At 38.2% G+C, this 26,004-nt stretch overlaps 1 protein-coding gene and 1 pseudogene across 2 annotated transcripts in view; both read right to left on the bottom strand.

Annotated features, from left to right (window-relative positions):
- The window catches only part of CERT1 (ceramide transporter 1), a 144,907-nt gene that overhangs the window by 50,894 nt on the left and 68,009 nt on the right, over window positions 1–26,004 (bottom strand). For both annotated transcript variants that reach the window (XM_053588496.1, XM_053588488.1), the window contains one exon: window positions 286–393. In XM_053588496.1, the coding sequence (XP_053444471.1) occupies window positions 286–393 (108 nt within the window). The remainder of the gene's footprint in view (window positions 1–285; window positions 394–26,004) is intronic.
- On the bottom strand, window positions 18,093–18,473 carry LOC128583866 (activated RNA polymerase II transcriptional coactivator p15-like; annotated as a pseudogene).

Raw genomic sequence — 26,004 nt, 5'->3', positions numbered from 1 at the left:
TTTACCAGTTTTGCATATATTAGCAAATCCATTTCAGTATTCTTCAGATTCTCTTTGAACCAATTTCTCAATTTAAATCTTATCTCAATTAATGAATGAAATCAAATCTTGACATGTGTTCATTGCATATTTGAATGAGTCATTCGAAAGTTATTCTATAACAACTTCAAATAAATTATATGGTAGAAAAGTTCTTTCAAAAAACTATCAAGTGTGTTCTACCCACAATATCCAATAAAACGCAATTTCTGTTGACTTAACTTAAAGTAGTTGTTAACCACAAACCTTGAATGAAGAAGTGGATGTTGCAGAATAGCCACTTGCTCCAGATACCAGTGATACCATTGAGCCATGTCGACGCAAGCTGGATTCAGATCCATATCCAGATTCAGTCTAAAAAGAAAGTAAACAACATGAAAAAAAATTAAATAGAAAATACTTAAAAACAAAAGGTTTCCTACAAATTAACAAGGTAATTGTAACAATAACTCACAGCTTAAGTACACATAAAAAATACAGTCAATTCACTGACAATAAGCAATGCCATTCAATTCCTAATTGCCATTTAATTTAGAAGTTTGTCAAACACCTACTACATTCTCAACTGGTAGGCTGGAAGAACATTTAATAATAGGAAAATTACCTAGAGTAGTCAAATTCATAGAGACAGAAGTAAAATACTCATTACCAGGGAGGAGAAAGAATAGGAAGTTAATATTCAATGGGTATAGGCAGAAGAAGGTAAGACACTGACTATCATCAACCAAAGTACTAAAAATGTCCAAATACAATACAGTACTATATGAGTTCGGTAACTTTGAAAACTTGCCACTGTATGCTTATGTTGGCAGCACTGTACAAATAACTTGGTAAGGGTTCATAACCTTGGTATATCAGTGTCTCACAGTTACATTTGACACGAGATGGTATCTTGGTGATATTTGTTACTGTTGTTGGGTGCTTTTGTGTGCCATTACAAGAACATTGAAGCCTGACAGAATGAATAAACATTCATAAATTTGGGTGGTGCCTTTGGCTCAGTGAGTAGGGCACCAGCCCCATATACTGAGGGTGGCGGGTTCAAACCCAACCTTGGCCAAACGAAAAATTGCTGAGCCTTGTGGCGTGAGCCTGTAGTCCCAGCTTCTCGGGAGGCTGAGGCAAGAGAATCGCCTAAGCCCAAGAGCTGGAGGTTGCTGGGAGCTGTGACGCCACAGCACTCTACTGAGGGCAACAAAGTGAGACTCTGTCTCTTAAAAAAAAAAAAATTCGTAAATTTCTTGTTAAACTTGGTAAGAGTGGAAATGGAATCAGGGACACTTCAGTCCAATTTTAAGGTGAGAATGCCATGAAATAAACGGCAGTGTACAAATGGATTAAATGTTTTTCTGAGGGTAGAAAAAGTATCACTGGAGGAAGAGAAGTCAGGGTAGCTAGTAATGAGCAGAATTGACAAACACATTGCAAAAATTCATCAAACGGTACATCAAAATTGTCAGCTGACGGTGAGAACCATAGCAGACCAAGTAAACATTGATAGAGAAACAGGAAAATCTTAACTGAAAATCATGCTATGAGAAAGATGTATGCAAAAATAGTGCCAAAGGAGCTCACTGATGAAAAAAAGCAGAGGAGAGTCAAAGTTTGCCAAGACCTCTTAGAGGGGGAAGACAGATGTGTTAACACTGGTGATGAAACATGGGTGTACCAATATGGCCCTAAAACAAAAGTGTCAAAGTGCACTATGGACGTCAGGCAGTTCTCCATAACTAAAAAATCCTGTCAGTCCAAATCAAAAGTAAAAACAATGTTGCTAACCATTTTTAATATCAGAGGGATTCATTATGAATTTCTGCCAACTGGACAGTTAACTAAGATTACTATTTAGAAGTGCTGAAAAGGCTGCATGAAAAAGTTAGAAGAAAAAAAAAAGGAAAAGAAAAAGTTAGAAGAAAATGATCTGAACTTTTTGCCAAATACTCATGGCTCTTGCCTCATGACAATGCACCAGCTCACACAGTACTGTCTCTGAGGGAGTTTTTAGCTAGTAAACAAGTAACTGTCTTGGAACACTCTCCCTAATCACTTGACTTGACCCCAGTGACTTTTTTCTTTACCCAAAGATAAAGGAAATAGTGAAAAGAAGACATTTTCATGACATTCAGGACATCAAGGGTGGTATGATGATAGCTATGATGGCCATTCCAGAGAAAGAGTTCCAAAATTGCTCTGAAGGGTGAACTAAACAGTAGCATTGATGCAAAGCTTTCCCAGGGGAGTACTTCAAAGGTGACCATAGTGATATTCAGCAATGAGGCTATGTAGCAGTTTTTCTAGGACGAGTTTCCAAACTTAATTGTCAGACCTTATAGATGTAATGGGCTACAACAGCTGCCTCTAATCTTTAAATTATTTCAGCCCTACTTTTCTTCCATTTATAAATTCATGGCTTTTGATTCCGTAACATGACATCTCTCTACGTACAAGGGGTGGACTTGTTCTTAAGCTACCAAGTCCTTCTTTTATCAAAATCTATATAAGAACCTAACCTATGACATAAACTAAATAAACTTAATTTGACCTTGTGAAATTCAGTCTTATCTCTTTTCTATTCTTCCTTGCAAGAAGCCTAGAGGTCAAATTGTCTTTTTTCTTAGTAACATTAACATGGAAGTGAGAAACAAGTAGATAAATCAAATGGGGTTATAAAAAGGAAGTCTGATAAATAATTTTTCCACCCTAGCTTTACATAGAAATACTAAGAGATACAGAAGAGGTTTTCATTTGTTTGTTTGTTTTGAAAGAAAAATTGATGAACTATTTAAGTAATTTTAAATGATGCTTTATATACTAGTTCCAAAAAACTACCTGGGACAATTCATTATCTTGAATATGACAACAAAAATAAAAACAACAGTAAAAGCTAGGATGTACTTAGGGTACTTGCTTTGTGCCAGGTATGCTAATAAGTGTTTTAAGTGCCTTGTCTCATTTAATCCTAGTAATATTATTATACCCATTTTATAGGTGATTTTATGTAAAGTCTTCAGAGTCACAGAGTTTGTAAATCGAGGGGCCCCAGATTCAAGTGCCTATGATGTTAACAGTGCCATGCTGCTTCAATATCCAGACACTTTGCTTCTACTTCTCTCAAAGCTATCTGTTTCTCTATTTTTCTTTTTTTTTTTTTTATTGTTGGGGATTCATTGAGGGTACAATAAGCCAGTTACACTGATTGCAATTGTTAGGTAAAGTCCCTCTTACAATCATGTCTTGCCCCCATAAAGTGTGACACACACTAAGGCCCCACCCCCCTCCCTCCTTCCCTCTTTCTGCTTCCCCCCCCCATAACCTTAATTGTCATTAATTGTCCTCATATCAAGATTGAGTACATAGGATTCATGCTTCTCCATTCTTGTGATGCTTTACTAAGAATAATGTCTTCCACGTCCATCCAGGTTAATACGAAGGATGTAAAGTCTCCATTTTTTTTAATGGCTGAATAGTATTCCATGGTATACATATACCACAGCTTGTTAATCCATTCCTGGGTTGGTGGGCATTTAGGCTCTTTCCACATTTTGGCGATTGTAAATTGAGCTGCAATAAACAGTCTAGTACAAGTGTCCTTATGATAAAAGGATTTCTTTCCTTCTGGGTAGATGCCCAGTAATGGGATTGCAGGATCGAATGGGAGGTCTAGGTTGAGTGCTTTGAGGTTTCTCCATACTTCCTTCCAGAAAGGTTGTACTAGTTTGCAGTCCCACCAGCAGTGTCAAAGTGTTCCCTTCTCTCCACATCCACGCCAGCATCTGCAGATTTGAGATTTTGTGATGTGGGCCATTCTCACTGGGGTTAGATGATATCTCAGGGATGTTTTGATTTGCATTTCTCTAATACATAGAGATGATGAACATTTTTTCATGTGTTTGTTAGCCATTCGTCTGTCGTCTTTAGAGAAAGTTCTATTCATGTCTCTTGCCCATTGATATACCGGATTGTTGGCTTTTTTCATGTGGATTAATTTGAGTTCTCTATAGATCCTGGTTATCAAGCTTTTGTCTGATTGAAAATATGCAAATATCCTTTCCCATTGTGTGGGTTGTCTCTTTGCTTTGGTTATTGTCTCCTTAGCTGTACAGAAGCTTTTCAGTTTAATGAAGTCCCATTTGTTTACTTTTGTTGTTGTTGCAATTACTATGGCAGTCTTCTTCATGAAGTCTTCCCCCAGGCCAATATCTTCCAGTGTTTTTCCTATGCTTTCTTTGAGGATTTTTATTGTTTCATGCCTTAAATTTAAGTCCTTTATCCATCTTGAGTCAATTTTTGTGAGTGGGGAAAGGTGTGGGTCCAGTTTCAGTCTTTCACATGTAGACATCCAGTTTTCCCAACACCATTTATTGAATAGGGAGTCTTTCCCCCAAGGTAAGTTCTTGTTTGGTTTATCGAAGATTAGGTGGTTGTAAGATGTTAGTTTCATTTCTTGGTGTTCAATTCGATTCCAAGTGTCTATGTCTCTGTTTTTGTGCCAGTACCATGCTGTCTTGAGAACTATGGCTTTGTAGTACAGACTAAAATCTGGTATGCTGATGCCCCCAGCTTTATTTTTGTTACTAAGAACTGCCTTAGCTATACGGGGTTTTTTCCGGTTCCATACAAAACGCAGAACCATTTTTTTCAAATCTTGAAAGGACGATGTAGGTACTTTGATAGGAATGGCATTGAATAGGTAGATTGCTTTGGGAAGTATAGACATTTTAACAATGTTGATTCTTCCAATCCATGAGCATGGTATGTCCTTCCATTTGTTAATATCCGCTGCTATTTCCTTTCTGAGGAGTTCATAGTTTTCTTTATAGAGGTCCTTCACCTCCTTCGTTAGGTATATTCCTAGGTATTTCATTTTCTTTGAAACTATGGTGAAGGGAGTTGTGTCCTTAATTAGCTTCTCATCTTGACTGTTATTGGTGTATACAAAGGCTACTGACTTGTGGACATTGATTTTATATCCTGAAACATTACTGTATTTTTTGATGACTTCTAGGAGTCTTTGGGGTTCTCTAAGTATAAGATCATGTCGTCAGCAAAGAGGGAGAGTTTGACCTCCTCTGCTCCCATTTGGATTCCCTTTATTTCCTTGTCTTGCCTAATTGTATTGGCTAGAACATCCAGCACTATGTTGAATAGCAAAGGTGACAGAGGACAACCTTGTCTGGTTCCAGTTCTAAGAGGAAAAGCTTTCAGTTTTACTCCGTTCAGTAAAATATTGGCTGTGGGTTTGTCATAGATAGCTTCAATCAGTTTTAGAAATGTGCCACTTATGCCTATACTCTTCAGTATTCTAATTAGAAAAGGATGCTGGATTTTATCAAATGCTTTTTCTGCATCTATTGAGAGGATCATGTGATCTTTATTTTTGCCTCTGTTAATATGGTGGATAACGTTTATGGACTTGCGTATGTTAAACCAGCCTTGCATCCCTGGGATGAAGCCTACTTGATCATGATGAATGACTTTTTTGATGATAAGCTGTAATCTATTGGCTAGGATTTTGTTGAGAATTTTTCCGTCTATATTCATGAGTGAGATTGGTCTGAAATTCTCCTTTTTGTTTGGGTCTTTTCCTGGTTTTGGTATCAGGGTGATGTTTGCTTCATAGAATGTGTTGGGGAGGATTCCTTCTTCCTCAGTTTTTTGGAATAATTTCTGCAGTACAGGAATAAGCTCTTCCTTGAAGGTTTGATAGAATTCTGGAGTGAAGCCATCTGGACCAGGGCATTTTTTAGTTGGAAGCTTTTTTATTGTTTCTTTGATCTCAGTGCTTGAAATTGGTCTGTTCAGGAGGTCTATTTCTTCCTGGCTAAGTCTAGGGAGAGGGTATGATTCCAAATATTGATCCATTTCCTTCACATTGTCAAATTTCTGGGCATAGAGTTTCTGGTAGTATTCAGAGATGATCTCTTGTATCTCTGTGGGATCAGTTGTTATTTCCCCTTTATCGTTTCTGATTGAGGTTACTAGAGATTTTACTTTTCTATTCCTCGTTAGTCTGGCCAATGGTTTATCTATTTTATTTATTTTTTCAAAACACCAACTCCTTGTTTCATTAATTTTCTGAATGATTCTTTTGTTTTCAATTTCATTGATCTCTGATTTGATTTTGGAGATTTCCTTTCTTCTACTGAGTTTAGGCTTAGATTGTTCTTCTTTTTCCAATTCCATAAGATCTCTTGTGAGATTGTTGATGTGCTCTCTTTCTGTTTTTCGAATGTAGGCATCTAAAGCGATGAATTTTCCTCTCAAAACTGCTTTTGCAGTATCCCAGAGGTTTTGGTAGCTTGTGTCTTCATTGTTGTTATGCTCAAGAAAGTTAATGATTTCATGTTTTATTTCTTCCTGCACCCATCTGTTATTCAACAGAAGATTGTTTAATTTCCATGCCTTTGGGTGGGGTCGAGCATTTTTGTTAGAGTTGAGTTCCACCTTTAGTGCCTTATGGTATGAGAAGATACAAGGTAAAATTTCAATTCTTTTGATTCTGTTGATATTTGTTTTGTGTCCCAGGGTATGATCAATTTTGGAGAATGTTCCATGGGGTGATGAGAAGAATGTATATTCTTTGTCTTTGGGGTGGAGTGTTCTATATGCGTCTATCAAGCATAGTTGGTCTAAGGTCTCATTTAAATCTCTTATATCTTTGTTTAATTTCTGTTTAGAGGATCTGTCCAGCTCTGTAAGAGGTGTGTTAACGTCCCCTGTTATGATGGTATTATCAGATATCATATTGCTCAGACTGAGTAAGGTCTGCTTCAAGAATCTGGCAGCATTTAAATTGGGTGCATAAATATTTAGAATTGAAATGTCTTCTTGTTGTAGTTTTCCCTTGACCAATATAAAGTGACCATCTTTGTCTTTTTTGACTTTAGTTGCTTTAAATCCACATGTATCTGAAAATAAGATTGCAACTCCTCTTTTCTTCTGAATGCCATTTGCCTGAAAAATTGTCTTTCAACCTTTGACTCGGAGCTTTAATTTGTCTTTTGAAGCCAGGTGTGTTTCTTGCAGACAGCAAATGGATGGCTTGTGTTTTTTAATCCAGTCAGCCAATCTATGTCTCTTCAGTGGGGAATTCAAGCCATTAACATTTATGGAGATAATTGATAAGTGTGGTAGTATTGTATCCGTCTTATTTGGTGAGAGTCCATTGCTTAGTTTTATCTTTTGCATCAGTGTGGAGGTTAGGTTCTGTCCTTTGATTTCTGAGTTCTTACTTTGCTGCTGATCCATTATGGTGGTCAGTGTGCAGAACAGGTTGAAGTATTTCCTGTAGAGCTGGTCTTGTTGTGGCGAATTTCCTCAATGTTTGTATATCCGTAAATGATTTGATTTCTCCATCAATTTTGAAGCTTAGCTTAGCAGGGTACAGAATTCTAGGCTGAAAATTGTTCTGTTTAAGTAGATTAAAGGTAGATGACCATTGCCTTCTTGCTTGGAAAGTTTCATTAGAGAAGTCTGCGGTCACTCTGATGGATTTGCCCCTGTAGGTCAACTGGCGCTTACTCCTGGCAGCTTGCAGAATCTTTTGTTTTGTCTTGACTTTGGACAGGTTCATCACAATGTGTCTTGGAGAAGCTCAGTTAGAGTTGAGGCGACCTGGGGTCCGATAGCCCTCTGAAAGCAGTGTGTCAGAATCTTTGGTGATGTTTGGGAAATTTTCTTTTATAATATTCTCTAGTATGGCTTCCATTCCTCTGGGGCATTCTTCTTCCCCTTCTGGAATTCCTATAACTCGTATGTTGGAATGCTTCATAAAGTCCCATAATTCTGACAGTGAACGTTCTGCTTTCTCTCTCTTCTTTTCTGCCTCTTTTACTATCTGAGTTATCTCAAAAACTTTGTCTTCTACCTCTGAAATTCTTTCTTCTGCATGGTCTAACCTGTTGCTGATACTTTCCATTGCATCTTTAAGTTCCCTGATTGTTTCATTTCCTTCAGCTCTGCTATATCCTTTTTATATTCTTCATATCGTTCATCTCTGATTTGATTCTGTTTTTGGATTTCCTTTTGGTTATTTTCCACTTTATTAGCAGTTTCCTTCATTGTTTCCATCATTTCTTTCATTGTTTTCAACATGTGTATTCTCAATTCCCTTTCTGTCATTCCTAACATTTCTGTATAGGTGGAATCCTCTGCAGTAGCTACCTCATGGTCCCTTGGCGGGGTTGTTCTGGACTGGTTCTTCATGTTGCCTGGAGTTTTCTGCTGATTCTTCCTCATGAGTGATTTCTTTTATCTGTTTCGTTGCCTTAATTTTCCTTTCACTTCCTCTTGCTCTTTAAGTTCTTGTGCCTGTGGACTAAGGGTTACAGGACCAGAAGGGTGAGAAGGTTGAGGAGCAAAAAAGGGATGAAAGAAAGGAGGACCGAGTGATAAGAAAAAAAAGAAAGATAGAGAAAGGAGAGGGGGTGGGGATAAGGAATATTGACAAAAAGAAGAGAGGTACAGAAAGAGGGAGACAGGGCAATATAGGTGTACAGTAGGGTACTTTGACACAACCTTAAAAAACCCCACCTTCTGGGAGTGCCCAGTTGGGTGGTTCCCTTGAGGTCAGCAGCTCTTTGCTAACCTGATCAGACACAGTACCCCACCTCCACCAAGTAGAGAGGAAAGACAAAAATGCTATAAATCAAACCAAAACAAGCAAACAGAAAACTTTACGGGGATACAATTGGGTGAAAAACCAAATGATAGCGCTAGAAACACTAGCAAAAATGAAGTTGTAGTTATTAAAAAAGGCAGCAATGGGAAATTATAATTAAACTAGAAAAATTGAGAAAGAAAAAGGGATGTGTATGGAAAAGATTGAAATTAAAAAACAAAAGAACATCAACAACGTCAAAATAAACAAACAAACAAAAAAAAAACAACCAAACAAAAAAAAAGAAAAAAATACACAACCAAAAACAAAGCAGTTTGTATATGTTATTGAATATTGTTTGGGCAACACGTGGTCTTCTGGGGTATGAGATGTAAGTCACAGTTCTGATACGACTGGAGGCTGCTGATTTCTCAAACCCCAGCAGGTAGACACCCTAAATCTCTCTTCAGCCCACTTAAAAGGCACTTTGAACTTGTAAACTTGCTGAGCAGAAGCTTTCCCAGCTTTCTCGCTGGAATCGCTGCTGAAGTGGCTATCCACTTACCCAGTGTGCCAAAACCGGTCTCACTCTGCCCCTGAGGGTTAGGGCTGCAAGGCAGCTCAGACCCCACCCTTAGGCTACTTGGTTGCTGGGTTACAAGCTCCCATCCGTTTCTAGCTCTGCGACCCTGAGGGCGGAGCTTGCTGGGGCAGATCACTGACAATGGTTCCATTGACACACCGCCAAACAGTATTAGCTCCGTCTGGCTAAGCGGCTCAGACTGGGGCCCTACACAACGGCCAAAGTTCTCCGCACTCCCGCTCAGGCCTTCCCCAGGGCAGTTCAACTCAGTGCCAAGCCCAAGGACATCAGAATAGTTCACAGGTAAGGCCTTTCTGGTTTGCAGTCTTGCTGCTACTGAACTTACAGTTGTGGGCGGGTTTAGACGGGTTGAACACACGCGACCACTTGCCGGTTTTCCACTGTTTTAGTCCTCCTCTTGGGGTCCGAAGTCTCTCGCTGACTCCCTGTATCCTCATAGGAGTGATGATAGGCAGTTCCCACCAGCCAGAGATGCCTGGAATCCTATCTCCCCAGACTCACGGTGCCCAGATGCAAGGAAGCTGTTACTCGGCTGCCATCTTGCTCCGCCTTCCCTCTGTTTCTCTATTTTTCTACTGCTATTCTCTTGTTCCGTTCACAGAGTGTCTCATTTGAATTAATCTAATAACCTTCTAAGTGCTTTTAGTCTTTCTTGTTCTTTCAAAATTCTTTCTCCTTAGTGCAGGCAAGTGGTTCTCTAAAAGCAGACATCTAATTCTTTCACTTTTGATTTAAATCCTGTTTGGTACTCTATTTCCCCTAGGATCAAGTCTATATGTTGCTTTTTAACTATGCAGACGTGAAAAAAAGCTAAAATTAACTAGAAAAGGAAGTTATCGTTAAAGTAATAGAACCTCTGAAAGTTGACCACACAAGGGAATTAGGCACGTATAAGGAACTAGGCCTACTGTACTGATGTACGTGTGATGCACGTCCAGTCTATATAAATTAGGTCAACTTAAGGAGGTGGTCAACTATGACAATTCCACAGTATTTTAAGTTGCTTTTCTTGAATAATAATGTTACCACTTGGATTCATTCATTCATTCTTATTCATTCAATTTAATTTGTATCTAAAATGTGGATAACACCTATACTGAAAGGTTTCTGTGATAATTTTCAAATTATCTTTTTTTTTTTTTTCTTTTAGAAACAGTCTTACTGGGGCTTGGCGCTTGTACCACAGTGATTACAGTGTCAGCCACATACACCTAGGCTGGTGGGTTCAAACCCAGTCTGGGCCAGCTAAACAACAATGACAACTGCAACCAAAAAATAGATGGCTGTTGTGGGGTCCCAGCTACTTGGAAGGCTGAGGCAAGAGAATCACTTAAGCACAAGAGTTTGAGGTTGCTGTGAGCTATGACGCCACAGCACTCTACCAAGGGCAGCAGAATGAGACTCTGTCTCAAAAAAAAAAAAAGAAAGAAAGAAAAGAAAAAGAAACAGTCTTGTTGGGTTGCCTGGGCTAGATAGTATCATCATAATTCACTGGCACCTCATGTTCCTAGGCTCAAGTGATCTTCCTGACTTTGCCTTCCAAGTAGCTGGGACAACAGGCATGCACCACTGCCCCTACTAACTTTTCTATCTTTTGTAGAGATAGATTTTTGCTCAGGCTGGTCCCAAACTCCTGGCCTTAACCTATTCTCTTCCCTCAGACTCCCAAAGTGCTACCCTATTTCCCCGAAAATAAGACAGTGTCTTATTTTAAGGTGTATTCCCAAAGATGTGCTAGGTCTTATTTTCAGGGGATGTCGTATCTTTCCTGTAAGTAGGTCTTATTTTCGGAGGATCTCTTTATTTTCGGGGAAACAGGGTAGGATTACAGTGTGAGCCACCACATGTAGCAGGGTTCTATGAGTATTAAATGGTAACACATTAAAGTTCCTATTTCTATTCTTTAATGGATCAGAGGAGTACTACAGAAAAGAACAACGAATGGGCTAGGAACTGAGCAATGATATAAACATTCCCACACTGATTTTATCTATCAAGCACAAGGACCATGTATGTGACTGAAAAATGACAAAACTGTTTGCAACTAGGATAATATTTTAACCTACAGGACATTCATTTGCTTTCCTACTTACTCTTATTACTCCCACCTGAAAGTTATTTTCATCCCTTTGTAAACTAAAATAAAACCGTAAGCCTCCCCTGCTAATTGAATGGACCCCCTCTTGGCCAAGGGGACCCCACAGAAACCTTAAAGCTGAGTTACTGGCCATGAGAAAGGAGATCAGACAGGCCTACTTTTGCCCTCTCCCTTCTGTATTTACTCTTTGTAACAATAAGATATATTACTGGCCAGGATCAGTGGCTTATGCATGCATTCCTAGGATTTTGGGAGGCCTAAGCAGCAGGACTACTTGAGACCAGGAGTTTAAGACCAGCCTAAGCAAGAGGGAGACCCCTCTCTACAAAAAAATAGAAAAAATTAGCTGGGCACAGTGGCAAGCACCTGTAGTCTCAGGTACTTGGGAGCCTGAGAAAGGAAGACCATTTGAACCCAGGAGTTTGAGACTACAGTGAGCTATGCTGATGCTACTGCACTCTAGCCCAGGTGACAAAGTGAGACCCGGTCTCTGTCTCTCTCTCTCTTACACACACACACACACACACAAAAAAACACACACACACACACAGAATGTGAGATATTAAGTCATTAAAAGTCAACAGGCCTAGGCCTAAGGCCATGTAAGGCAAAGGATAAACCACACCAGCAGGTCATCAATTTTCTTTACAAATCCCTTAAGTTTTGGTATATATATCTTGTCTCCTATTAACATACTTCCTTATCTTAAAACAGTCCAAGCCTTTAGAGAATGCTTCATATCTTTAGTCATGTGTAAATCGAAGACTCTTTAATGCCACCTATAACCTATAAGCCCCTGCTTAAAGATGTCTTACCTTTTTGGGCCAAATCAATGGATGCCTTTCAGATATTAACTGATGACTTTATGTGTAATGCCTGTCTCCCTAAAATCGTAAGACCAAACTGTAACCTACCTATGGCAGGATCACTTGTTCAAGACCCATTGGGCATGGCCCTCTACCCCATATCTGTCTCAGAGTAAATCTCCTTAGATTAAGATTTGAGTTCTTTTCCATTGACACTTCAATATCAAACAAGACCATAACATTCAACAGGCAATAATGACAACACATAAGCAAAATATTTTTTAGGTGATTAGCTAAAAAGACTTCTTTGATGAAAAAGAGCATCTCGGTTCTTTGCGTTTTAAGAAACATTTTCCCTCAGCCAATGTCCAATATACTCAGCAAGTAAAGTGAGAAATCAGTTTCCACTGCTGTCATATGTGTAAGCCACGCCACCCACCATTACTTTTCCACATCAAATATAGAAAAAATCATAAGCCCATCTGTCCCAGTAACTATCAGAAACATCCCCTCCTGATAAAATAATAATTCAAATATAATACTAGTTTATTATACAAAAAAAACCTGTTGGAGTACATAAGCTTTTCCTTTCATGTCTTCTATAGCAAAAATATAAAACAGTTATTCAAATCTAAATTAAGTTTTAATTTTTTTTATCTCTTTCTTCAGAAACAGTTTACAAGCAAATTACAGACTAACAAAGGATAAATAAGCTCAAAGTCTAGTAACCTTTCTGTGTTAGGAGGAAATATGTGATAAGTGTTATAAAAACATGTAAAATCTGATAAACCACAAAACCATAAAACAGATTTTTAGGACACTTGTATAACTGTCAATTCCACTCCTTCCTTTAAAAACAAATAATTAACAATTCATAGTAACCTGAGGTGAAAAGGCAATCAGATGAAACTAATTTATGGCTTTCATATGAAACTATAACCCGGTTATAACCTAAGAATATGGGGAAGGGGGAGAGGGAGGGGAGGGAAGGGGAGAGGATGGGCAGAGGGAGGGTGATTGGTGGGATCACACCTATGGTGCATCTTACAAGGGTACATGTGAAACTTACTAAATGTAGAATATAAATGTCTGAACACAATAACTAAGAAAATGCCAGGAAGGCTATGTTAACCAGTGTGATGAAGATATGTCAAATGGTGTATAAAACCAGTGTATGGTGCCCCATGATCGCATTAATGTACACAGCTGTGATTTAATAATAAAAAAAATTAATAAAAGACTTCAAAAAGAAAAAAAAGAAAGAAAAGGCAATCAGAGTCTTTTTTTAACTATAGGAAATGTCAAGGGATTAAGGAAGTTAGGCAGTTAGAAGAAGGTGCTGAAGGTGAAAAGAAGCCCAAAGATAGGGGAAAAGGTCATTATAAACCCAGGAAACAGAAACTAAGACTAGGACAGGGAAAGCAAAAGTTGTGAATAAACAGGAACTACAAAAAAGAGAAAAGAAATAATAGGACACAACTAAAATACATTAATTGCAGCTGAGGGCAGGTGATGAGAGAGAGAATAACTGAGTTTTGTTAACAATAAGAGCAAGAGTTAAGTATACAATTCTGCCTTTCCTTGCCGGTAGGTTATTCTAAACTTTTAGTTTCTGGCAATTTTCCCATTTCTCCAGGAAAACACAGGCTGGCCACTCTCCTTGTAACCTAATGAGTTTAGTTAAAATGAACAGACCTATGCCATCAATACTTGTGGGATCTGTCAATTTTCCATATTCACCTAATCTGAGTAGACATCTATGTTCAGCTTTAGTAGATAACTGCAAAATTGTCTTCCAAGTCACCTTCCATCAAGTAGTGTATGAAATTATCTGTTACTCTACATCCACACCTGTCCTTGGTACTCATGTTTCTTTTTTTGTTTTGTTTTGTTTTTCCACCTTTTCATTATTGTTTGGGATTCACTGAGGGTAAAAAAGAATTAGGCTACATTGACTGCATTTTTTACATAAAGTCCCTCTTATAATACGTGTCCCACCCCCCAAGAGGTGCACCATTACACTGTGACCCCCATTCCCCTCCTTCCTTGCTCATTCCCCTACTTGTATTACCTCCTCTACTGCCTTCATCTTAGAATAGAGTACACTGGATTCTTGCTTCTTCATTCTTGTGATGCTTTACTAAGAAGAATGTGTTCCACCTCCATCGACGTTAATACAAAAGATGTAAGGTCTCCATCTTTTTATGGCAGAATAGTATTCCATGGTATACATACACCACAGCATGTTAATCCATTCCTGGGTGGGTGAGCATTTAGGCCATTTCTACATTTTGGTGATTGTACATTGAGCTGTGATAAGTGCAATGTCCTTGTGATGAAAGGACTTTTTTCTTCTAGGTAGATGCCTAGTAATGAGATTGCAGGATCAAATGGGAGGTCTATCTTGAGTGCTTTGAGGTTTCTCCATACTTCCTTCCAAAAAGGTTGTATTAGTTTGCAGTTCCACCAGCAGTGTAAAAGTGTTCCCTTCTCTCCACATCCATGCCAGCATCTGCAGCTTTGATGTGGGCCATTCCCACTGGGGTTAGGTGTTATCTCAGGGTGGGTTTGATCTGCATTTCTCTGAGGATCAGGGACAATGAGCATTTTTTAATGTTTGTCAGCCATTTGTCTGTCTTCTTTAGAGAAGGTTCTATTTATCTCTCTTGCCCAGTGATGGGATTGTTGAGTCTCTATTTGTTGATTGACTTGAGTTCTCTATAGATCCTAGTTACCAAGTTTTTCTCTGATTCATAATATGCAAATATCTTTTCCCATTCTGGAGGTTGTCTGTTTGCTTTAGTTATTGTTTCCTTAGCTGTACAGAAGCTTTTCAGTTTAATTAAGTCCCATTTGTTTATTTTTGTTGTTGTTGCAATTGCCATGGAAATCTTCTTCATAAAATCTTTCCTCAAGGCAATATCTTCAAGTGTTTTCCACACTTTCCTTGAGGATTTTTATTGTTTCATGCCTTAGATTTAAATCTTTTATCCATCTTGAATCAATTTTTGTAAGTGGTGAAAGGTGGGGCTCTAGTTTTAGTCTTTTACATGTGGTTATCCAGTTCTCCCAGCACCATTTATTAAATAGGGATTCTTTTCCCCAGTGTATATTCTTGTTTAGTTTATCAAAGATCAGGTGGCTGTAAGAGGTTAGTTGTTATCCCATGGTTTTCTATTTGATTCCAAATGCCAATGTCTCTATTTTTGTGCCAATACAATGCTATTTTGATCACTATGGCCTTGTAGTATAGCTAAAAGTCTGATAAGGTGATACCCTGGCTTTCTTTTTATTATTAGAATTGCCTTGGCTATACGGGGTTCTAGTTTCATACAAAATGAAGAATTATTTTTTCCAAATCTTGAAAGTATGATGATGATATTTTAATGGGGATTACATTGAATCTGTAGATTGCTTTGGGTAGTATAGACATTTTCACAATGTTGATTCTTTCCAGCCATGAGCTTGGTATGTTCTTCCATTTCTTAATATCTTCTGCTATTTCTTTTCTTAGGGCTTTGTAATTTTCTCTGTAGAGGTTCTTCATCTCTTTTGTTAGGTATATTCCTAGGTATTTCATCTCTTTTGAAGCTACTGTGAAGGGAACTGTGTCTGTGATTAGCTTCTATCTCATCTGTTATTGGCATATACAAAGGCTACTGATTTGTGGATACTGATTTTATATCCTAAGATATTGCTGTATATATATATTTTTTATCACTTCCAGGAGTCTGGTGGTTGAGGTTCTCTAAGTGTAAGATCATATCATCAGCAAAGAGTGAGAGTTTGACCTCCTCTACCCCCATTTGGATGCCCTTTATTTCCCTCTCTTGCCTGATTGTATTGGCTAGAACTTCAAGCACTATGTTGAATAGTAGTGGTGATACAGGACAACCTTTTCTGGTTCCAGTTCTAAGTGGAAAAGCTTTCAGTTTTACTCCATTCAGTATAATATTGGCAGTGGGTTTGTTGTAGATGGCTTCAATCAGATTCAGAAATGTACTGCCTATGCCTAAACTCTTAAGTGTTCTACTTAGAAAATGACGCTGAATTTTATTGAATGCTTTCTCTGCATCTACTGAGAGGATCATATGATCTTTGTTTTTGCTTCTGTTAATATAGTAAATTACATTTATGGACTTGCGTATGTTAAACCAACCTTGCATCTCTGGGATGAACCCTGCTTGATCATGATGAATGATTTTTTAAATGTGTAGCTGTAATCTATTGGCTAGGATTTTACTGAGAAGTTTTGCATCTATATTCTTTTACTGAAATTGGTCTGAAAGTCTCCTTTTTAGTTGGGGGTCTTCCCGGTATTGGTATTAGGGTAATGTTTGCTTCATAGAACATTTTGGGGAAGATTCTTTCCTTCTCATTTTTTTTGGAAAAATTTCTGCAGTATGGGTAATAACTCTCCTTTGAAGGTTTGACAGAATTCTGGTGTGAAACTATCTGGACCAGGGCTTTTTTGGGGGGTGGGGAAATTTTTATTCTTTCTTCCATTTCAGTTCTTGAAACAGGTCTGTTCAAGAGATCTATTTCGTCTTAAGTCTAGGGAGAGGGTGTGATTCCAAGTATTAATTCATTTCCTCCACATTGTTAAATTTCTGGGCATAGTTTCTTGCAGTACTCAGAGATCGATCTCTTATATCTCTGTTGTTATTTCCCCTTTATCGTTTCTGATTGAAAATTTACTTTTTTTTTTTTTTTACTTTTCTGTTTCTAGTTAATGTGGCCAAAGGTTTATCAATTTTATTTATTTTTTCAAAAAACCAACTTTTTTTAAAGCATTCACAATTTTTATTAAATCCTAGTCTAATTTAACAATATCTGATTTTATAGACATCCATGGAGTACATATTTAATAACTGAAAGAAAAACAAATATCTACGTAAGTCATTATTTTCTGCACACTAAGCAATAAGATAACCACACAGAACACTATGTAATAGCACACACTTGCTCAGAGTTTTCATACAAGCCATGTTACTTATCAAACCATATCTGCTAACACTTTAATACAGTAAGTTTAGTGACTGCAATTTAGTAAGTACCTTATTGACATAACATTCTGATAGTTTCACTGAATTTGCAAATCAGAATATATTCAAGGAAAACAGTGAAGAGTAAAATGAAAACTAAACATAAAAAGTTGTGAAAAGAAAATGAAGTAAAGAAGAAAAAAATGAATGAAATATCCTTGGAATAGAAAAAGTCAAACAAGTCTATAAACATTTGGTTGGAACACAACAGATCAAGTATGGATTTCACAAACCAAAAGTTGATAAACTCAATGCAATACAAATCCTTCTTACTGTAAAGGCTGAAGTGAAACTAAAAGGTCTATACAACTGTTCCTTTGGGCCTGAAACATTACTAACTCTTCTGATCAAAAAAGGCCACAACAGTTGAGATTGTAGTTTTTCATTTTATTATTTTACATGGGTTGTGGGCACAAAGCAATCCTCCTTAGTACAGTTGACAATTAATTTCACTCAGAACATTTTTAATAATGTGCTTAAAAAAAAAGTATTCCTCTGGCTTGGCACCTGTGGCTCAAATGGCTAAGGTGCCAGCCACATACACCTGAGCTGGCGGGTTCGAATCCAGCCCGGCCTGCCTAACAACTATGACGGCTACAATCAAACAATAGCTGGGCATTGTGGCGGGTGCCTGTAATCCCAGCTACTTGGGAGGCAGAGGCAGGAGAATCGCTTGAGCCCAGGAGCTGCTGTGAGCTGTGATGCCACAGCACTCTACCCAGGGCAACAGCTTGAGGCTCTGACTCAAAAAAAAAAAAAAAAAAAAAAAAGAAGTATTCATCTTACAAATTGTTCTGCAATCCAAACATACAATACCTTGGAGCACATTTAGAAAACAAACCCAATGTAAAAAGACAGATTAAAACAACTAGAATAGTGCACGTTTTGTATGGCTCGGATTTTACAGTTGTCTTATTGCATCATCAATGTCAGAAATCTGTTCCTTCAGCTGGCTCCACTGCTCCAGATTTAAAGAAATACCTTTCCTTCCTGGTTTCATTTCACCTTCTGGGATCTCTAATATTCTCTAATACCAATAAAAACTTTCCCTTTAAATTCCTGAACACTAACGTACCTCATTTTCCCAGTCAGAAACATGTTACCATTTCTGCTGCTGCTGCTGTTTGGAAGATGACAGAGCTCTTGAAGTTTCAACAGTCTTTTGCTTCTTCACAGGATTTTCTGGAGCAACTTGCTTTTTCCTCTCGAACGTTTTGTCAACTTCAGTGTCTGAATCACTGCCAGAAGAGCTTGAAGAAACAAGTTCCTTTTATTTAGGCATTGCTCTGCAGTCTTGCACCCTCCTGCTCACTCATTCGCTAGCGAATGACTCAAAAAACAAACTTTTTGTTTCATTAGTTTTCTGAATGATTCTTTTGTTTTCAATTTCATTAATCTCTGATTTAATTTAGGTTGTTTTCTTCTTCTGGGATTTGGGATTAGATTGTTCTTTTTCCAATTTCATAAAATTATTCATGAGTTTGTTAATGTGTTCTCTGTTTTTTGAATGTAGGTATCTAATGCAATAAATTTCTCTCATACAGGTTTTGGTAACTTGTGTCTTCACTGTTATGTTTGAGGAATTTAACAATATCCTCTTTTATATCTTACTGAACCAAACTATCATTCAGCACAAGGTCGTCTGATTTCCAAGTCTTTGTGTGGGGATGAACTTTTTTGTTGGAGTTCCTTTTTGCTCCAATAAAGGAACACCTTTATTGCCTTGTGGTCTGAGAAGATACAAGGTATAATCTCTGTTCTTTTAATTTGGCTGAGGCTTGATTTGTATCCTAGGATGTGGTTGATTTTGGAGTATGTACCATGGGCTGACAAGAAAAATGTGTATTCCTTAGCTTTAGGATGGTGTGTTCTGTGCACATCTATTAATCCCATTTGTTATAGGGTCACATTTAAGTCCTCTGTATCTTTGTTTAGTTTCTGTTTAGAGATCTATCCAGTTCTGCCAGAGGGGTGTTAAAACTATTACGGTATAATGGGATATCATATTGCTCAGACCCATCAAGGTCTGCTTCATAAATCTGGGAGCATTTAAGTTGGGTGCATAAATATTTAAAATTGAAATGTCTTCTTCTTGTATTGTTCCTTTGACCAGTATAAAATGTCCATCTTTGTCTTTCTTCACTTTAGTTGCTTTAAATCCACTTGTATCTGAAATGCAACCTCTCCTTTCTTCTGATTTCCATTTCCTTGAAATACTGTTTTCCAGTACTTCCACCCCAAGTCTTGATTTGTCCTTCAAGGCTAGGTGTATCTCTTGGAGACAGAATATGAATGGCTTGTGCTTTTTTACCTAGTCAACCAGACTGTGCCTCTTCAGTGGTGAATTTAGTCCACTGATTTACTGAGAGAACTGGTAAGTGTGGTGGAGTTGTAGACATCTTATTTTGTGAAAGTCCATTTGTGCCATTGTGGAAACTAAATTTTGATGTTTAGCTTCAGGGTGTTTATTTGCTGGCAGTTTATTGTGGTGGTCAATGTTGAGAACAGGTCTAAGTACCTCCTGTAGAGGAGGTGTTGTGGCGAATTTCCTTAGTGTTTGTATATCTGCAAAAGATTTGATTTCTCCATTAATCTGAAGCTTAGTTTAGCAGGATACAAAGTACTGGGCTGAAAGAAGTTTTAGAATATTGAAAGTGGATGTCCATGCTTTTCTGTCTTGGAAGGTTTCAGTTGAAAAGTGTGCTGTTATCCTAAGGGCTCCGCCTTTGTAGGTAAGTTGGCACTTACTGCTTGCTTGCTGCTTACAGAATTTTTTTCTTTCATTTTGACTTTGGGCAGGTTCATTACAATGTATCTTGGAGAGGCTCTGTTTGAGTTGAGATGACCCAGGGATTGAGATCCATCTGAAAGGAGTGTTTCGGGGTCTTTAGTAAAACCTAGAAAGTTTTCATTTATGATAGTCTTCAGTAGGGCTTCTATTCCCTTGGGACAATCTTCTTCCCCTTAAGGAATCCCTATTATTCGTATGTTTGAACACTTCATGGAGTCTTCAAAGTTTTCTACACACCTGTTCTGCTTTCTCTCTTCTTTTTTGCCTCTTTAACTACCTAGGTTAACTCAAAAACTATCTTCTACCTCTGAGGTTCTTTCTTCTCCATGATCTAACCTATTTTTGTTACTTTCTAATGCATCTTTACATTCCCTGATTGTCTCCTTCATTTCCTTAAGCTCTGCTGTAACCTTTCTATATTCTAAGTATCTCTAGTCTGACTTTTGATTCTGTCTTTCCATTTTCTCATCCATTCCTTTTATTGTCTTTTATCATCCATATTTTAAATTCCCTTCCTGTCAAGTCCATTAATTCCTTTTAGGAGGATTCTTCTGCAGTAGCTGTCTCATGGTTCCCTGGGAGAGTTCCTCTGTTTTGGTTTTACATATTGCCCAGATTTTTCTGTTGCTTCCTCCTCACGTGTTCTTTCTTGTTCACAACTTGTTCTCTTTTTTTCCTTCTCACTGCCTTCTTTGTTTCAAACAGAAGTCCTTGTTCTTGATGACTAAGTATGTTGCAATGTGTCACCCAGACACCAGGTGGCACTGTGGCTTTTTAGGAGACAGCCAGCACAGCCAGCAACCTCTATGGTCCTTATTCCAAACTTACTTACATTTGGTGATCACTGGATTGGTTCCTCAGCATTCAGACCCTGCCAGGTTGGGATCTTAAAGCTCACAAGAATTCTTCAGAGGCAGGTCTCACAGTGCCCTAACTTCTGTTCCCTGGGGTGTGAGAGTCCCTCAGTGTGTCCCAAGAGTCAAGTTCTGATCCTGGAGGGTGGAATTAAGATGTCTGTACTTTAGGCCCCTGCTAAGATCTTCTTACAACCTTCCAACAATGGCAGCCCCCTGGCTCTGATATCTTCTCAGTATGGCTGCCTCACCTGCCACCAAACCTATGGCAAATCCACTCCAACTGGCATTCAAAGAGTCTGCCCACTCTTCCAAGCTTTCAACTCAATGGGCAGCTCCCCCCAACAACTGAAAACTCTAGAAAGGCTTCCTCCCCCTCCTGGACCTCTGTGGGCTACCCGCCAATCCCAGCTGTTGCAATGATTTGCCTAATTCATCAGATTTCCTCTGCTCCAGATCATATGCTGTAGCCAGCTCACCACCTTCTTGCTGTACTCCCTGAGCTATGACTGGGTAAGATCCCCATGCCAGGTATGGCTGGGTTCTCTCTTTTTCCCTTGTCATTGTGGGAGAACTCAGCTGAAAGATCCTGTTGATCCACCATCTTGTTCTGCCCCTCTATTTAATTTTTTTTAAGGTCATTTTTATGGATATACAGTATTATCTCACCAAGGTTTAAATTTGTATTACCCTGATGACTAACTGCACAAAGCATACTTTCATATGTTTAGTATTCATTTGGTGATGTTCTACTACGAAATGCTGGTTCAAATCTTTTGGCTTTTATATTTCCTTTAATTGAGCTGTCTAACATTTTGTGTTATTGTTTTCACGGAAAATCTTGTCAAATTATATCTCTTCATGTGGTTATACAGTTAATATGACTAGCTACCTAAATATTTTCTTTCTTCACTGTTCAATGTAAAATCCTATTTCTCCTTGCCATCTTCATAAAAGATAAGCACCTTCCCAAACAGAACCCAGTTGAAAATTCTACAAATTACTGTTCTTGCTTTCTTCTAGCCCAGTGGTTCTCAACGTTCATAATGTTGCAACCCTTTAATACAGCTCCTGTGGGTTGCGACCCACAGGTTGAGAACCACTGTTCTAACCAAAATGATTTATTTTATTAAATATTTGGGTAACAGATGAAAGTCCAAAGTGTAGATGTCAGCTCCAGTGAATCTAATTTTCAAAAATTGCAAGCAACAAAATCCAAGGAATACAAAGTTAATTTATAATCCCTTTATAGTTAGATTACTTAGAACATTAAGAAAACTAAAGAAGGTTAGTGTCTCAGTTCCTCCTTGATTTCACCAACTCTGAAAGTGCTAGTAGTGTTACATTATCTACGTTTATGTATCAAAAAAAAACACAAGATTTACTAATTGTATATGGATCACTGTATGCAATTTAATAATTAACTGCCACTGTTAGGAACTAATCAAATTCCTAATCTCAATGACTGAAACATCAGAGACACAATGAAGTTTCTTTGCTGGTTCATAAAGGTCAAGTGTACGCACTGATTTTTCTAACACTTATCTGAGAAAATGGCAGAGTTCTACTATGGCAGCTCTCAGATTTGCTCTTCCCTCAAAATTTAAAACTCTTGAATGCAAAGGAAAAGGAAAAGTTGATTCAATCTTTCTTCCTCTATCATCTTATGATGCAAATAAGTAAATGGAGAATTGGTTCTAACACTGTCATGAAATTATTTGTATGAAGTACCCTAAACATATTCAAAAAGTTATATTTGTGGGAGAGGGAGGGGAGGGGAGGGAGGGGGGAGGATGGGGAAAGGGAGGATAATTGGTGGGATTACACCTGTGGTGCATCTTACAAGGGTATATGTGAAACTTAGTAAATGTAGAATATAAATGTCTTAACACAATAACTAAGAAAATGCCAGGAAGGCTATGTTAACCGGTGTGATGAAAATGTGTCAAACGGTCTATAAAACCAGTGTATGGTGCCCCATGATTGCATTAATGTACACAACTATGATTTAATAATTAAAAAAAAAAGTTATATTTGCATTCTGTAGTCTTTGCTAATTAAACTGTATTAAAATGCAAAGTTAAGTTTGTATAATTTATAAAGCGTACAAATATAGAAAGAACCCTAGTGTCTGTTAAGACAATTTTCCAGTATTATAGTTAATTAAAAATGGCACACACTGACAACACGACTTCTTATGACCCTGATATTTAAAAACTGTTCGGCCAGTCATGGTAGTTCATGCCTGTAATCCTGTCACTTAGAAGACCAACCAACAGGGAGGATGGCTTGAGACAAGGGGTTTCAGATTAGCGTGGGCAATATAGAAGACCTCATCTCTACAAAAAAAAAAAAACAGCCGGGTGTGGGTGGCACTCGCCTATAGTCTCAGCTATGTGGGAGGCTGACAAGAGAGGATCGCTTTGAACCCAGAAGTCTGAGCTGCTGCAAGTGATGATTGTGCCATTGCACTATAGCCTGGATGACAGAGCAAGACCCCAGCTCTTAAAATAGAAATAAAAACAAAACACTATTAAGAATTAATAACCAAATAAAACTTTCCTAAGCATATGTCAAAAATAAGACAAAAGAAATCAAGGTGTCAAATAAGCAGAAATTACTCCTAAAAACAGTAAAAGCAATAAAATCAAGTTTACTCCGAGACAGCAAAATCTCAGCTGTCCCAATGACTACCAGAATTAAAGATGTCAGATAATGTTAGCACATTAAAGTGTTACAATTGTTCTGCTGAGAGAACACAGGGTGGGGGTGGAGATTTCATTATGAGAAATAGCAACAATTTTTAAAAGATCTCACTCTTGCCTACCACTTCAGGGCTTACCTATGAAATTCTTTTTTTTTTTTTTTGTAGAGACAGAGTTTCACCTCATGGCCCTTGGTAGAGTGCCATGGCATCATACAGCTCACAGCAACCTCCAACTCCTGGGCTTAAGCGATTCTCTTGCCTCAGCCTCCCAAGCAGCTGGGACTACAGGCGCCCGCCACAACGCCCGGCTATTTTTTTTTTTTTGTTGCACTTCAGCCGGGGCTGGGTTTGAACCCACCACCCTCGGTATATGGGGCCGGCACCCTACTCACTGAGCCACAGGCACCGCCCACCTATGAAATTCTTTTTGTAAAAAAAAATTTACACCCCATTTTATTTCAAGGAAGTGGTGTTAAGTTCCTTTCAAAACCTGTTCTCTACATAATTTCCTCCTATAGAAATCCCTAAACTTCTCAGGTTGAGAACAAACCTTTCTTTTGAAGGTTTTCTATGGTGATTCTCACATGAATTAGGACTTCACAAAGGGATAAGAATAAATCTATCTATATTAAAATATAAAACAACTGCTTGTAGATTCCCATTATGGAAAGTCACAATCTATAAAAATTACCACTTAGAGTTTTCCTATGACTCCTGTACCTTGGATAATTTCCACAATGTAGGGAAAGTCTGGGTGACCCATGAGCACAAGAATTTCAGCATTTACTAAGGCTGTTTCCTTATGGAAAAAAAATGAATGCCATCATTACCTCTGTCAGCCAAGAAATTTAACTTCTTCAAGATGATTTTTAAATCTTCTAGTACCAGGAAAACTTTCCTATGTGGAGGAAGTGGGAAACTATATGTTTGTGTATGTGTGTGTGTACAGAGTGGCAAAGTTACAACTACTTAAATTGCACACAAACTTTATGGCCACCCTGTATATAAAATATAAATATATATATATAATATATATATATAAATATCTATATATATATGTGTATATATGTGTGTATATATATATATATATATATAGAGAGAGAGAGAGAGAGAGAGAGACAGAGTCTTTTGTCACCCAGGCTAGAGTGCAGTGGCATCATCATAGCACACTATAACCTCAAACTCCCGGGCTCAATCCTCCTGTATTAGCCTCCTGAGTAGCTAGGACTACAGCCACCAGCCACCACACGTAGCTAATTTTTCTATTTTTTTTTGCAGAGATGGGGTCTTATTCTTGCTTAGGCTATTTCTCAAACTCCTGATCTCAAACAATCCTCTTGCCTTAGAGTCCAAGAGCGCTAGGCTTATAGGTATGAGCCTCTGTGCCTGGCCAATTTTTTAAAATAATAGCATCAGAAGATGGTTTAGCACATTTCTTTGATTAGTTATATGCAGAAAATGCTCACAGGGGCCCTTCGATAGTTCACAGGCACATCTTTACTATAAAAACTGTTATCTTAATCTAAATAAAAACCACCATCTTAATTTTATATTCATACAACTTTTAGCCGCCGACCCTCCCCCCCCCAAACCCACATACACAGACAGGGTTTTGCTCTGTTGCCTAGGCTGGAGCACAGCTCACTGCGGCCTTGAACTCCTGGACTTAAGTAATCCTCCCACCCTTAGCCTGCCAAATAGCTGGAACTATGGGCATGTGCCACTGAGCTCAACTATTCAGCTTTTAGTTTTTTGTTTTTTTTTTTTTGTAGAGACAGAGTCTCACTGTACCACCCTCGGTAGAGTGCTGTGGCGTCACACGGCTCACAGCAACCTCCAGCTCTTGGGCTTACGTGATTCTCTTGCCTCAGCCTCCTGAGTAGCTGGGACTACAGGTGCCCGCCACAACGCCTGGCTATTTTTTTGTTGCAGTTTGGCCGGGGCTGGGTTTGAACCCACCACCTTCGGCATATGGGGCCGGCGCCCTACTCACTGAGCCACAGGCGCGGCCCCAGCTTTTAGTTTTAAAACAATTTTTCAGAATTCACCTCAAGACAACATGGAAGATGGCTAAGAAATTTAAAACAAAACAAAACTCTACCTTTAAAAATTATATAGTGTCCCAAAATCATGAGGAAAAATGCAGAATATTAATAGATTCCACACAATAAAGCCAACATACTATTTCTGAATAAAATTACTGGTCTGGTATACATATGCCCCTTTTCTGTATTTAAATTGAAGCAGGATTTTTAATTTTAGAATGACCTTGAGAATACCTTTTTTTTTTTTGTTTACAGGGGCTACTGCTAATGTCACACAAAATTTTATAATTTATAATTTCCAATATATTGAGAAAATTTAAATCATAGAGTCATTTCTTTAAACCGTTTCCTATAGTGAGCAAGTTATACTGGAATGAATGCCAAGGAGGACAAAAAGCAAAGCTAGTGTGCCCATT

The sequence above is a fragment of the Nycticebus coucang genome, chromosome 1 (assembly GCF_027406575.1).
Source record: "Nycticebus coucang isolate mNycCou1 chromosome 1, mNycCou1.pri, whole genome shotgun sequence".
Classification (NCBI taxonomy): domain Eukaryota; kingdom Metazoa; phylum Chordata; class Mammalia; order Primates; family Lorisidae; genus Nycticebus; species Nycticebus coucang.
Note: the sequence above shows the minus strand (reverse complement) of the source record. Positions and strands in the feature narration are given on the sequence as shown.